Here is a 12,723-nt window from a genome sequence, read left to right as displayed (position 1 = left end):
ATCAATTAATACTTCTTCAGATAATTTAATTATCGTCAATAATCAAATCAATTTGAAAGATAACAAGGATTTGTTATGTTCCAGATATGGATTCATCGACAAATTTTAATCGATCGACAAATGTTTGATTTTGATTCCACAAAACGTAATTAAAGACACTTAATTCTAAGTTTTTGTTGATAACAATCTTAAACACGTTTATGATTTCCAAACTTCTTCGTTAGATTCAATCCAATCAATCGATTATCATTCATCGGGTAGTTTTGTAAATTTTAAGTTTAAAAATAATTGGTATCATCAGGATCGGAATGAAACGTTTTATTTATTTATTTAGGAAAAAAAAAAAAAAGAAAAAGAAAAAGAATTTCCCGTAAAGCAGAAGAATCAGAAGTTGGAATGCAGTTACAATTGGCTCTTTTTATTCGTATTCCATACCAGTTCGATCAAGCTTTCACGAAGAGATCCACTTTTGTGTGGACTAGTTTAATCGAAGCTGGCTTCTTGAAAAAAAGGGGGGAGGGGAAGAGGCATGCCATCAGGAAAAATCTATCGTTCTTTCTAATTAAGAAGAAAGTTGGAATTGGAAAATAATTCAATAACAATTTTTTCCCAAGCAAACAATCATCATCTTGAAATTTCAAAGATCGCGAATATTTTTTTTTTTTTCTCCTTTTTCATTTCACGATATACATTTTATCGTCATACATTATTTATGGTATTTTTGTTATATCGCGCGAACGTCGAACGGGACGAATCGCTCGAACGAACTCGGTTCAAATCGAGTAGGTTCCATCGTTTCTCATCATCGAGTTTCGTCAACGCGTAGCAAACCACAAAAACTCGGATTCAGGTCGTGACATCGAAAATTGCATTTCGATCGACTCTGTGTTGCCTCTGTCCTCTCCGCTGACCCGAAAACCACCGCCTGGCGATCGCTTGGACCGAATAGTCATTTGCTTTTCGCCGTAAAATCCAAACGCGAAAATATACTCGCGGAAAATTTACGATCTTTTACGCGGGAACAAATTAAATTAAAATTAAAATTAAATTAAATTATTAAATTAAATTTCTTAGTATTCCGTTTAAAATGGAAATAATCAAAACAATTATTTTCAATCTTTTTTTTTTTTTTTTGTATTCAACAGGACGTTTCATTTCGATCGTGATTTTTATTTTATTCGCCAACAACAAAAGAAATTTTAATTTCTTGCCACTCCTAAAGTAAGATTCGACAAAGGTATGAAAGGTAGCACATCTTGCGGAGAGATTTGCATGTAAGAACATTCCAAGCGAAACTTACAAGTTAAATTTGAAGAAGCTGCACAAGCAACGTTCGACGTTTCGTTCAACGAAATCACGAAAACGGCCCGAATTTTCCTCGAGTAATTCGAGCTTTATTTGCCAACGATTTCCGAAGAAAACTTCTTTCTCCGTTTCTAAAAGCAACGCGATTCCTCTAACCTCGTAACTAGAAATCATACTCGATCTACAAATCTATCTAAAAATAATCTAAATGGGCGACAAAGAATAACTTTGTCATCCCATTGTTTAATTAAATCCTCGAATAATATTCTACGAATAATCTCTCCTTTTAACGAAGAAGAAAGAGGGAGCGAAAAAAGGAAAAAAAGAAAGAAAGAAAGAAAGAAAGAAGGCGTCAAAGAAAACAAGTAATAGACAACTTTACATTCGCGCATACACGATGCCACTCTCGCGTTTCAATCGGAACGACAACGTGTTCGATCGAACGGAAGTGTTCGTAATGTTGGTGTAAGAGAAACGCCTCGTCGTACATCGAGAAACACTTGATCGGAGTGGAAAGGCGAGGAGAGGCGCGTTGCTAAAGTGTTGCGATTAAAATTAACGCGTGGACAGGCCGTATACGAGATGCAACGACACGCGGGGTCTGAAAATAGTAGCGAGTAATGGTTCCAGGCAGCGTGGTGAGACGGTTTAAAATTGGCATAAAACTAGGCTACATTCCATCCGACCCTTTCGGAAAATGGTTTAGCGCATGCAATCATTGTGCAATACGAGCTCGTCGCGTGAGTTATTCCGCATGTATATATATAAATAACCGTGTATCTTGCACATTATCGGCTAAATAATCTTATCGAAACACGACGCTTAAATTATCATCCTACACGTGGTGAGAATATTCTCTAAAGACGAGTAATAAATACTAATGTTGCTAAGTATATCTACGTTGTGGAGATTAAATTAATTGGCAATCTAGTGAACAACGTGGATCGTTCGAAGGATGGGGATGGGAAAAGAAAGAAAGAAAGAAAATGCTATCGAAATGAAATCGGGAAAAGGATTCTTAGAAGGCGTAATTTTTTAGCCTCATAGGCTTAGGCAATTCCTTGGCAACCGGGGCTCTGCTCGATGGGATTTTTGGCATCTCGAAAACCGACCACAGCCTCGAGTCTTCTTCCGGATTCGACCAATCGCTCGTTCTGGAAAGAGAACGGAAAGAGAAGGGTTAATATGATTTCAAGGCACCGGGATTCGATCTAATTCGATCGCCTCGCTTCGTAATAAGAGGGACGCTTAAAAACGAGGAAAGCTCGCAAACATCCATAAACGTTTCCAATGAATGGACGTTATCTCGAGCGTTATTTTTCTCTTTCTTTTTTTTTTTTTTTACTATTAGGATAAGAAACTTATCAATCGCGATAATAAAAGAATCGAGAGCGAATGTTCGTTACGATTGTAAACAATTGCGTCGGGCAATAAAAAGTCTACCTATAATAACTCGATGCAACGGTTTCAATCTCCTCGCCTGGATCCACGTCATCGCCTGTTACACGATCATCGTTTCTCGTTTGATTCATCGTTCCAACCGTATCGTTCGTATTTCCATCGACAATCTCCTCGTTTCTCATGGAAGCCCCGATAACGGCTCCGCGATCATCGATCGGCGTCCCCCCACCGTTAGACGTCTCTCCTCGATCCGGATACCGATGCAACGCGTTCCTCTCGTAATAATACTGGCCAGGCTTCCTCGCCTCTCCTTCCTTCTTATCCGATCGAACGGGCAGCGGTTTCGGAATTTCGCCCGTAACCCGATCATCCTCGTCCGTCTTATCCTCGATCTTGTAACCCACCGCTGCCTCCGTCACGATCGTCGCACCGTGAACCTTGGGTCGCGTCGCAAAAATCTGATAGAAACCCGTCCCCCCATCGAATAGGGGAGTCGAATAATCGGACGAGTCGTTCGGATCGCTTCCTCTCTCGTTCGAACTCCAACCTGCAACCTGCACTCTGTCATCGATGCGTTCATGGATCGGCGTTCGTTCGTTCGATCCCGTTCGATACGGCGTCGAATGGTGCGACGTTGGATGATCGGAGGGCACGGTGGGCGACCACGACGTGGTGTATCTGTTTTCGGTATCCTTCTGTCCACTGTTCGCCGTAGGATACGGTCCGTTTTTGTCCGTGAAAGGCGAGGGTGAAGATTGGTAATGATGCAACTTGTGCCAAATATCCGGGGGAACGGTTTGAACCGACGATTGTTGGGAACCGTTGGGATTCGATTTCGGATCGTTCTCAGCCGGGTTTCGCGTTTTCACGAAATTCGTGTAGTACGTGTACAAAGTTGGCCTGGGGCTGGTAGCGGGGAAACTGTCGAACACCACGTCCTCGGACGGGTAGGTTGGCCGATACCCGTTCCTCCAAGGATTCGGGTTATTCGGGTCGGCGTAAGGGCGATGAACGTTCCCCAGGGGATGGACGGTGGGTATGGGTTTCGGGGGGGGCGCGTGGACCGGGATGTGCAGCAATCCCACGTGAGGGACGTCCGTCTCTTTGTGTTGCGCGTGTTGATTGAGGGAAGGATTCACCCTTATGTCCGACCCGTAAATGGCATCGTTCACGAACACCGGGGAATTGATGGCGTTGTTCTGCACGACTATGGTGAGATTGTCGGACGGGTGAAGGGGCCGCTTCACCACGATCCTGTTCTGCTGATGGACGCTCGCTCTCGGTGGGTTCAAATTGTTGTGGGCCGCGGTCCTCGACGTGGTCGACGGGGCAACGTTCTCCGGGGGAGGGGGGGTGGTGATCCTCCTCTTTACAGCGTCCAGTATACCCCTCCTTCGAAACGTATCGGCGCTCTTCGGCCTCTCCACCCAAGACTCCAAGTTCAGTCGGTTGACGAGGGAGTCGTTGCAGGGAAGGGGTTGATTCTTCAAAGCGTCCCGCGTCAAGAAGACGAACGGTTGAACGGTTTCGATGTCGTCCATCGTGATGCACAGGACCTGGGACAGGGTGACGCGTCTGATCTGTTGAAGCTGTCCAGCCGTGAAACCGTTCTCCTCTCGCGAATTCTCGTACCAGAACCTGTCCCCCCGGCGAAGGTTGTTGAACTGTTGGCCGATTATACAGGCGAACGTTGGCCCCACCAAACCGCCCTTCACCGACTTCTCAGCTATCCCGCCTGTGAACAGATCGATGTCCTCCACCGACGAGTACACCGACCTGAACTTGCTCGCCGTCGACGGTGGGATCGCTTTCTCCAAGTCGTCGAAGTTTCTTATGGGGGACAGGGCGCAGGGTTGCCGCCAATCCACGTACGGGGGGATACCGTGATCTCTGCCCCGTTGTATGTTGATGGAAGCGAGGTCCATGCCGAAGGGGAAGGCCGGGGTTTGGAACAGGTGATTGGTCAGCTCTTCGCTTATGTGCTCGTCCCTTCTTTGGGCGGGTTGATTGATCAGGCCGAGGAGGAGGCGATCCACGGATCCAGCTGTCTCCAAATCGCCGAGATTGGCCAGCTCGTCGTGAATCGAGACGTCTGCAAGTGAAAGTGGAGTTAATATTTTCGTTTCGTTTGTTCTACGGATATACCGACTGTTGAGAATAGGCCGATGCCCGCTGTCGAAGCGGACAAAGCTGTGCTGAACCAGGGAATGACCGAAGCGATAAGCGGCCGTGGAGAACGCATTAGCTACGGTCGGGTTCACGTCCGGATCGTAACCCTCGTAATACCCTTTCCTCACCAGTTCCAGCCCGAATATTCTCATCACATCTCGACCTGAAATATATTATATTTCTTTTCCCTCTTCGATTCGTCTCCCTCTCGATTTCGATCTGGATCCGACAACTCGTCGACAAGAGCGAGTAATTTCGGAGTAATTTCATCTCTTAGATTTCGATTTACCGAGGACAATGGGTAGAAATTCTCTGTAGGTGATGTGCTGGACAATGGCGGCCACGATTCGCCGGGATTCTTGAAACAGTTTCTCGTCGCTCCAATGAGGGTTCAACGCGGCGAGTTTCGTTGCTATTCTATTGTGCAGCCTCAAGAAAACCACGTGGAGGGAAGTGAGGGCTGGTTGCTCGACGAGGCGGCCATCCCCGGCTTTGAAGCAGCTCGTCGATAACGAGCCGCGTCTGCAAATGTCGGGATCCATTTTGGCCAGCACCGGCCTGTGCGACTGAATCTTTCCGTACTGCAACAGGCCTGGTTGCGCACGAATACAATTTTAAATTCTCCCTCTCGAGTATAAGAAAGAACTTTAATTTTTTAACGAAAGAGGTTTCTCACCGTTTCGAAATAATCTCAAAGAGTCTGTTACGAAAGGGTGGCTGCTGTACACCATGGATGCGTCCAGGTAGCTCGTCACTTGCGTCAATTGCTCCCTGGGCCCGAACTCGCAGTCTTCTTTGGGCGCTGGACCGCTTCGAGCGAATTCTAAACACCTGATACCCAGGGGGCCGAAGAAATGGTCTTGCGGGCTGACCGGTATCGGCAAACACTCGGGATGCTGTGGACACGCGGTTTTAATCCAACGGAAGGGCAAATTATCGAGTTCTCGGGAGATAATTACCATAAATTCCGGCGGTTGGAAGCCTAAGCCAGATTTCAGGCAACACTGCGGCACGCTGCCGTTGAATCCTCTGCTTTGTCCGGTGGCTACACGGACATATTCAATGAAAATTCTAATCCCGATATATTATACGCTATGTATACAGAGATGTATTAGAAAACGAGAAGTTTTACAATTGTAATTTTTCAAAGAATTCACATCTGTCGAGTTACGATCGATAGATTGCAAATTGCGAGTAATTGATCGATGCGAAAGGAACATCTTTGTTTATTCCGCTTGAGAACGAATTGTTTGAACAAAAGTTGCGAATTTTTAGAAAAATTCACATCTGTCGAGTGTTTATCACATATCTGTCGATAAATAAATTGCACGCGAATTGTATAGATTGTATGAATTATTATTGCGCTCAAGAGTATCAAAAATGAAAATTCTCATACCGAAGGAATCGTTCGAACCAAAATTGTTTAACGCGATCGATTCGTTCTGAAATTTCCGCAAGAATTCACACCTGTCAAGTCATGGTCGATAAATTGCCCCCACTGCATCAGCATATGAGTAACAGACTCCAAAGGGACATCTTTGTCCTTGTGAATTATCGCGCTTATGAGTCTCGGGCTGGGAAGCGGTCCTCCGTTTATCGATCTCCTCACACTCTGAATCCCGTCCCCGTATATCGGTGGCAAGAATCTAAACGAGCAAAAATCCACGTTTCGTAAAGATAGATCTGTCCAACATCTCGTATCTATTGATTATATATATCTCGATTCCTCGCGCGGATCACCTTTCCATCGTGGACATGGCCGAGCCCCACCAGAGATGCTTCAGGTTGTTACAGCTTCCGTCGGACGTTCTGTACCTCAGACTAGCCGCTGGACAGTCTGGAACCCCTCTGTTTGGACAGCTACGTCGGAGCGGATCGCTTTGACTCCGTCGAGACAGAAGCGTGTCCGTCGGTGCGTTCGGGAATCTTGAGGGAAAATTTGCAGGGATGAGAACGGCAGAGGAGAACGGCGGTGCACCACTTACTTTCTTTTGAACAACGCGGCGCCCTGGAGAACAGCGTAACCGTACTTGGCCAGCATTCTTGCTTCCTCTGTTTGGTCGTTAAAAAATGCCACGTGCCTTGCAGGATTGTCCGAATCGAGGTAAAGGCCTGTTGACATGTTTGCGACATGTATCGGTTACGTATCGGTACGAGAAAATTCGGAAAAATTTAAGGAAACAAAATCGCGAAAAATATCTACGATTATCCTGATTATTTTTTAATAGAATACCAATAGAGATTGGCCGAGTATCAGAAGCGTATAACACGCGAGCAGATAAAACTCTTCTCTTTATTGCGTTTAATCTTATCTCCGTTCAACCAATCTCCCTCGATTTTATACGATTTTATCGGTAAGAAGCTTTCTCGTATCAGAGGATCATGAGTAACCGGAGTTCGTGTATTATAATAATAATATTTCCGTTTTGCCCGCTTTTCTCGTTCGGTTAACCTCTGTTATCCTTCTGTGCCTCTAATACCATCGACTGGCTCTCATTACGTTTTCGCGACGACAAAAGAAAAAGAAGAGAATCTCGGAACTAGATTTATCAAAGATTTACACCTCTGTTATCTTTTTGTCAAAGAAAATTTACAACGCGTTCTACAAGAATATGTACGAGAAACGAATCTATCTCACCCATCGAGTAAAGCATCGGTTCCTTGACCGTGTACAACTCGTTCATAGCGTCGAGGCCAAAATTAACCGCCTCCAATACATCGTGCTCGTCGGGTTCGATTTTCCCTTTCTGAACAGCTCCCTTGCTCCTTTCCATCCGAGTTCCCGCGTATTCCTTTCCATTATTATTCTCCACGCTTCTCCCCGTGGAAGAAACAACTCTTCTCTCGTCCTTCCCTCCTCCATCCGACGGCCTTGAATTCCTCACCTTCGAAAATCGATCGCTCTTATCATCGTCGTTCGCGATCTTCTCCTCGATCCTCGATTGTCCCACGCGCTCCAACAATTCCCGCGGAATCTGTTTGTATTGATTCGGATCCTCGGGGATGAACAAAGTTTCTACGGAATTATTGCGGTGTTGGTCCTCCACGTGACTCGTCGATTCGTTTATCGGTGCCGTGGCGATCGAAGTTGGTTCCGTCGATTCGAGAGCCCCATGCTTCGCAGCTGATTTCGACAGACCGGGGGAGAGAAGGACGAGGAGGACGCTGAAAGAAACGAAGTTTCATCTTTCGTGAAATATCATTTTGAAGGGAGAGGTTTTTTTAAAAATTCATTCGTTTTAATTTTTCCTTATTGTTAAAAGAATCTCGAATTCTCTTTCGAAATCACCGTGAAAATGATTTCTTCTCTTCCAAAGAAAATTTCCCCACGACGGATGGGAGAAGAAAGAAATTTCAAGTTCGGAGGGAACGCGATGACTGAAAATACGATTTGTTGGCAAACGTGGAGGCGGAGGGCGAGCGACGGGTTTCGCATTTTCTCCGTGCCGTGACATTGACTTTCTCACGGGTTCGAAATCGGAGAACGAAAGAGCAAACGACGCGAACGCTCGTCCGTTGGCACGCGTTGAATACCGTTGCTCGGAGCACGTGCGGCCACCGCATTTGCATTCCACCGTGTTAGCCGCATTTAATTGCACCGATCGCGGTAGACCGATCGACGATGCTGCGAGGCGTTCACGGCATCTCGCGATTCTCGTCACGGTGAAATCGAACTGGATCATCGATCACCGATGCGTAAGTACGCGCTCCTAATATGCAAATCTCTCGTTAGCGTGCAGTTTTTCTACTCGATCGCTCGCCGAGAATATCAGATCGGTTGGACGAGACGGGTTTTCTTCACCGATACGTTTCACTCTTAATTTCTATTCCTGGCTTGAAAAAAAATCTTTGGTGTAATTTGGATAGAATTTTTTCGAACCGAGATCTTTTAATTCTTTAACTTTGAAAACTCGGAAAATTAAGATTATGGAAATATGAAAAAAAAAAAAAAAAAGAAAAAAAGAGAAGATGAGGTATCGTATTGAATTCGAAGCCGGAATAACAACGGAAAGAAATTCCAAGTGTTATAAACCAGGTAACACAAATCTTTATTTGGAATGTGGAGAGATGTAACGGGACCATCGATTGTGAAATGTTCGAGCAGTGTTCGAAACGAAACGATATTTTCAATAATAACAACTTCTCCTATGCCGAACAAATAATAATCTCGAATAAATTTTCAATTGTCGTAATGCAAATCCCAATATAATGTGTATAAAAATCGAACGAACGAAACAAGAGATCGGGCCAGGAAAGAAAGGAACAGATATTCCACGTTAAAAGAGTCGAGAGAAGGAACGAAGGAAAGAAAGAAAAAAGAAAACTCACGAAAAGAGAGGACGCATGTCTCCGAGCTAGGCCACGGTTCAACCCTTCCCAAACGATCCCGAACAATCGCGCGAACAAAACGTGTGATTCGCGTGGCCTTCCCGTGAACGGTTCACCAAGTACTAAGCCTCGTGGAGGCCGATCGACCGGTCTTATCCATCCAGGAAGGATGCAAGAGCCTATTTTTTTTTTTTTTTTCTTCACGCTTTTTACTCGATCAGCCGGTCGCGCGCTTTTTTTTTCTTTCTTTCTTTCTTTCTTTCTTTTCCCTCGGATTTTTACTGTTATTCAGGTTGCCCCTCCGGGCATCGCCTCTTCTCTTCGATTTCGACCAACCGTTTTTCGCGATGGCGTTGCAAGAGGATCGAGTTGGATCTCTCTCTTTCTCCCGTCAACAGGAGAAGAGAGGAGAAGAAATCTATCGAATCGCGCTCGAATAGACGGATTCGAAGTGACATCGTGCTCGATTCTCTCGGTTGGAAACGGTGATTTGGAGAGGAGCCTAGATCGATGCGATATGGTAATTCGTGGACGGCTAACTTTAATCTCTGCCCGCGATGATTCGCTCTTTCCGTTCGCTCGAACGGAGAGAATTTTAAGGAAGGCGATGAGTCGACGAATAGCGTTCAACCGATGTTAGGGGAATGGATTTGGAAAACGAAGTAAGAGGATTTTTATCCTCTCAAAATTTTCGATCGAAGTTTTTTATTCGATGGACGATAATTTTACGTACCTTCTCAGTGTCTGGCAGCTTTCTCCTGGGCTTGCAAGCTGGCGATCGCCTTCCCAGACCCGTACAACACTTTGGCGCGTACCTGCACCCTTCTGGTGGTGGTGCAAGAGGTTGGAGAGCCGGAGGACCCGGTTCCGCTCCCACCACCCGAAGTCGAGCTCAACTGCAGCGTGGTGCCCGCGTAATTCGCGCCCCTGCAACTCGTGCAGCCCTCCGACATTCTCGCCTCTTGAATACCCGCTCGTGTTCAGTCCGAGTGTCCGCCCTGGACCAAAGTTATTAATCGTTCCACGAATATTATTACGAATTTGTTCCCTTGCCTAGATTTTCCCTGATTCCTTCCAAACTTTCTTAAATAACGGATCAAAGTCGAATTTATTACTATTGTCTCGTTATTTAAACGCAGAGAAGGTTCGATCGATTCGGTGCGAATTGTTCGAGAGATTAATTCATCCGTCAAATCTCCGAAAAAGTACTTTATATTAAATATAATTACTTTTCGATTGATATCGAGAAAAAAAAAAAAGAGAAAAATTCAACTTTCTTCGATTATTACTTTTCCTCCGTTCCGCAATCTGCCTAATTCTTATCTCGTAATTCGACGGTAAAATTGTATTCCAAGAAGCAAAGAAGTAACGGTGTTACTTACGAGGGATTACAATATAGCGAGCACGGCTGTGACCTGTGTACGCCGTTCACCATAAATCCGGGAAAATCTGGGTTAATTATACTAATGGCGGTATAAGGCGAGCTTTCCTACCGGTGACCTTACCGGAAAAAGGCGAGGCTTAAAGCTAACTTCCCCGTTAAAGCGAATTTTACGCCATACAGTCGTCCCCGATCGGACGATATTCCTCAATTTCTTAAACGGTTGCACGGCTCGCGAGGAAAGAAGAGGAGGAGAAAAATATGGTTGGTTGAAAAGGAGTCAACGAGAGGATAATAATCGAGTCAGAAATTCGTTCGAAGAGAATTTGTCTTGGATCGTTTGTTCCCGATCGATATTATTAGAAAGAAGAATCGGCGCGACTTTTGAAAAAGAAATCAGACAGATCGATAAAAGAAATTGTTGGATGGAAGAAAGGGACAAGAGATCTCTCTCCGACGCACCAAGTTAGTAGTACAGTTAGTCACATCCGGTCTTTTAACCTACTGCCTCACAATCTCAACACGATTCTCCAAGTCACCATCCAAATTCTTGGATAGGATTCTTACTAATTCACCATTAATCGCCAACGAAATCTATTATACTTTCAACCAAACGGATTGAACGGGTTGAAAAATTAATTGATTAAAATTTAAAAACAAAGTTACCTCAACTGATAATCTTATTTAAAACGCTCGTACAAAGTTTATTAACGTAACGTAAAACTTCGACGGTTATATAAATTAATTGCTTCGTAAAAATTCATCTTCGATTAACTTTATTCTTAACTTCAAAATTGGTTAAAATTATTCGCCCATTATCACTGTTTCACCAAAAACCAATAAAAAAAAACCAATAAAAAATAATAAGACAGATCGATTATATATATAAAAAAAAAAAAAAAAATATATTACAAAAACGAATCGAATCGTCATATATATATAACTCGAATTGAAAACGTACACGAGGAATGGTTTATCCAGCGACGAAGGGACGAGTCATAGTCCTCCTCGAGGTGTTGAGAGATGCGTTATTGGTCGGTGGTGACACTCTGGTGATAGCGCTGTTTCACGATCGGCGACGACGTCCGTGTCGGCTCTGCACGTCGACCAAACTGATCGCTCGAGACGGCCTCGTGGTAACGCTTGCCACGACCGCCTCGTCTCTCTTTTCTTCTTCGTCTTGGGGTCTTGGCTGCCGATCTCTTCGTCGTCGTCGTTGTCCTCCGACCAACGTGTCCCCGCCAGGAGGGGACACCCGGAGAAGTGTGGCCTCCACTCTTCGCCTCGCTCTGACTCACGATCCTGAGGTACAGTCGTCCCTGATAACACGCCGCTCTGATAACAGTCCTCTCGAAAACTCATCGACACCAACCAAGGATTTCCAGCTTACGCGGTTATTAACCGGCCATTCCTCGCCTCTACCGATTCCTCTTTGTCCTCCTTTTCGGGACCGATGATTCTCCTTCGATTTTCATTAATTTTTCCCCAGAGACGTTCGTTGGTACAGTTGACGAGAAAATTTGAACGTTTTAAAACGCTTTATCCGTTCGATTTTTCAATTTTCTTTTCTTCGGAAGTAGACGAGTTTCGAATCGACTTTGTTTCTTTTTCCTTTTGTAATAAAATTATTACAGATTATTATATTTCGGGCGAAGAACGATCCAACGTTCGATTCTCCTCGATGTCGAATTTTGAATCGCGAAAATCGTTCGAGAATATACGATAAATTTCTCCTTTGGCTGGGAGATACAGCTTCGCTTTACTTTCGAGAGATTGGATTAAATTGTTGGAAAAAGGTGAGGTTATTTAAGGAAAAGCAGCGCGATAGCAGAACTGACTGTACACTCAGTGTGATACGGGGACATTGGCGAAGGAGGGAGAGGGCATGCAGGGGCCACAGATCGGTACGCAGACCCAACTGCGAAACCTAACCTTCGATCGGTAAAAATTCGACTGGCGAACGGCCGGACCTTGTGTCCCATATAAGTCTTTCGCAACACGGTTGGTACACGTGTACGCTAGCCTGAAAGATCCGTGTAAAATCGAGCCCTCTGCCGATCTTAGGGCACCTCGTATCGCCATCCAACAGTCGTCGTCGTCTTTCTTTCATTTTTCTCGAAAAAAAGAAAAGGAAAAAA

At 44.8% G+C, this 12,723-nt stretch overlaps 1 protein-coding gene across 5 annotated transcripts; it reads right to left on the bottom strand.

The window, feature by feature from the left end:
- Window positions 1–303: 303 nt before the first annotated feature.
- On the bottom strand, window positions 304–11,958 carry LOC100867444 (peroxidase). 5 transcript variants are annotated; one of them, XM_086908603.1, is made up of 12 exons: window positions 11,547–11,958; window positions 9,938–10,202; window positions 7,514–8,040; window positions 6,861–6,987; window positions 6,616–6,801; window positions 6,343–6,521; window positions 5,835–5,920; window positions 5,552–5,771; window positions 5,165–5,467; window positions 4,856–5,038; window positions 2,749–4,798; window positions 304–2,459 (listed from the first exon to the last, which is right to left on the bottom strand). In XM_086908603.1, exons 3-12 carry the CDS (start codon window positions 7,647–7,649, stop codon window positions 2,324–2,326), a joined length of 3,606 nt encoding a protein of 1,201 aa, XP_086764729.1. In that variant the 5' UTR covers window positions 7,650–8,040; window positions 9,938–10,202; window positions 11,547–11,958; the 3' UTR covers window positions 304–2,323. The 5 variants fall into 5 exon arrangements, with proteins under 5 accessions (XP_086764729.1, XP_086764727.1, XP_086764726.1 ...); XM_086908601.1 differs by having other exon boundaries at window positions 2,749–5,038; XM_086908600.1 differs by lacking the exons at window positions 9,938–10,202; window positions 11,547–11,958 and adding an exon at window positions 9,205–9,333.
- Between the last annotated feature and the right edge of the window lie 765 nt (window positions 11,959–12,723).

Source organism: Apis florea, unplaced genomic scaffold, assembly GCF_048593485.1.
Source record: "Apis florea isolate Af1SG1 unplaced genomic scaffold, ASM4859348v1 contig_3081_pilon, whole genome shotgun sequence".
Lineage (NCBI taxonomy): Eukaryota > Metazoa > Arthropoda > Insecta > Hymenoptera > Apidae > Apis > Apis florea.
Note: the sequence above shows the minus strand (reverse complement) of the source record. Positions and strands in the feature narration are given on the sequence as shown.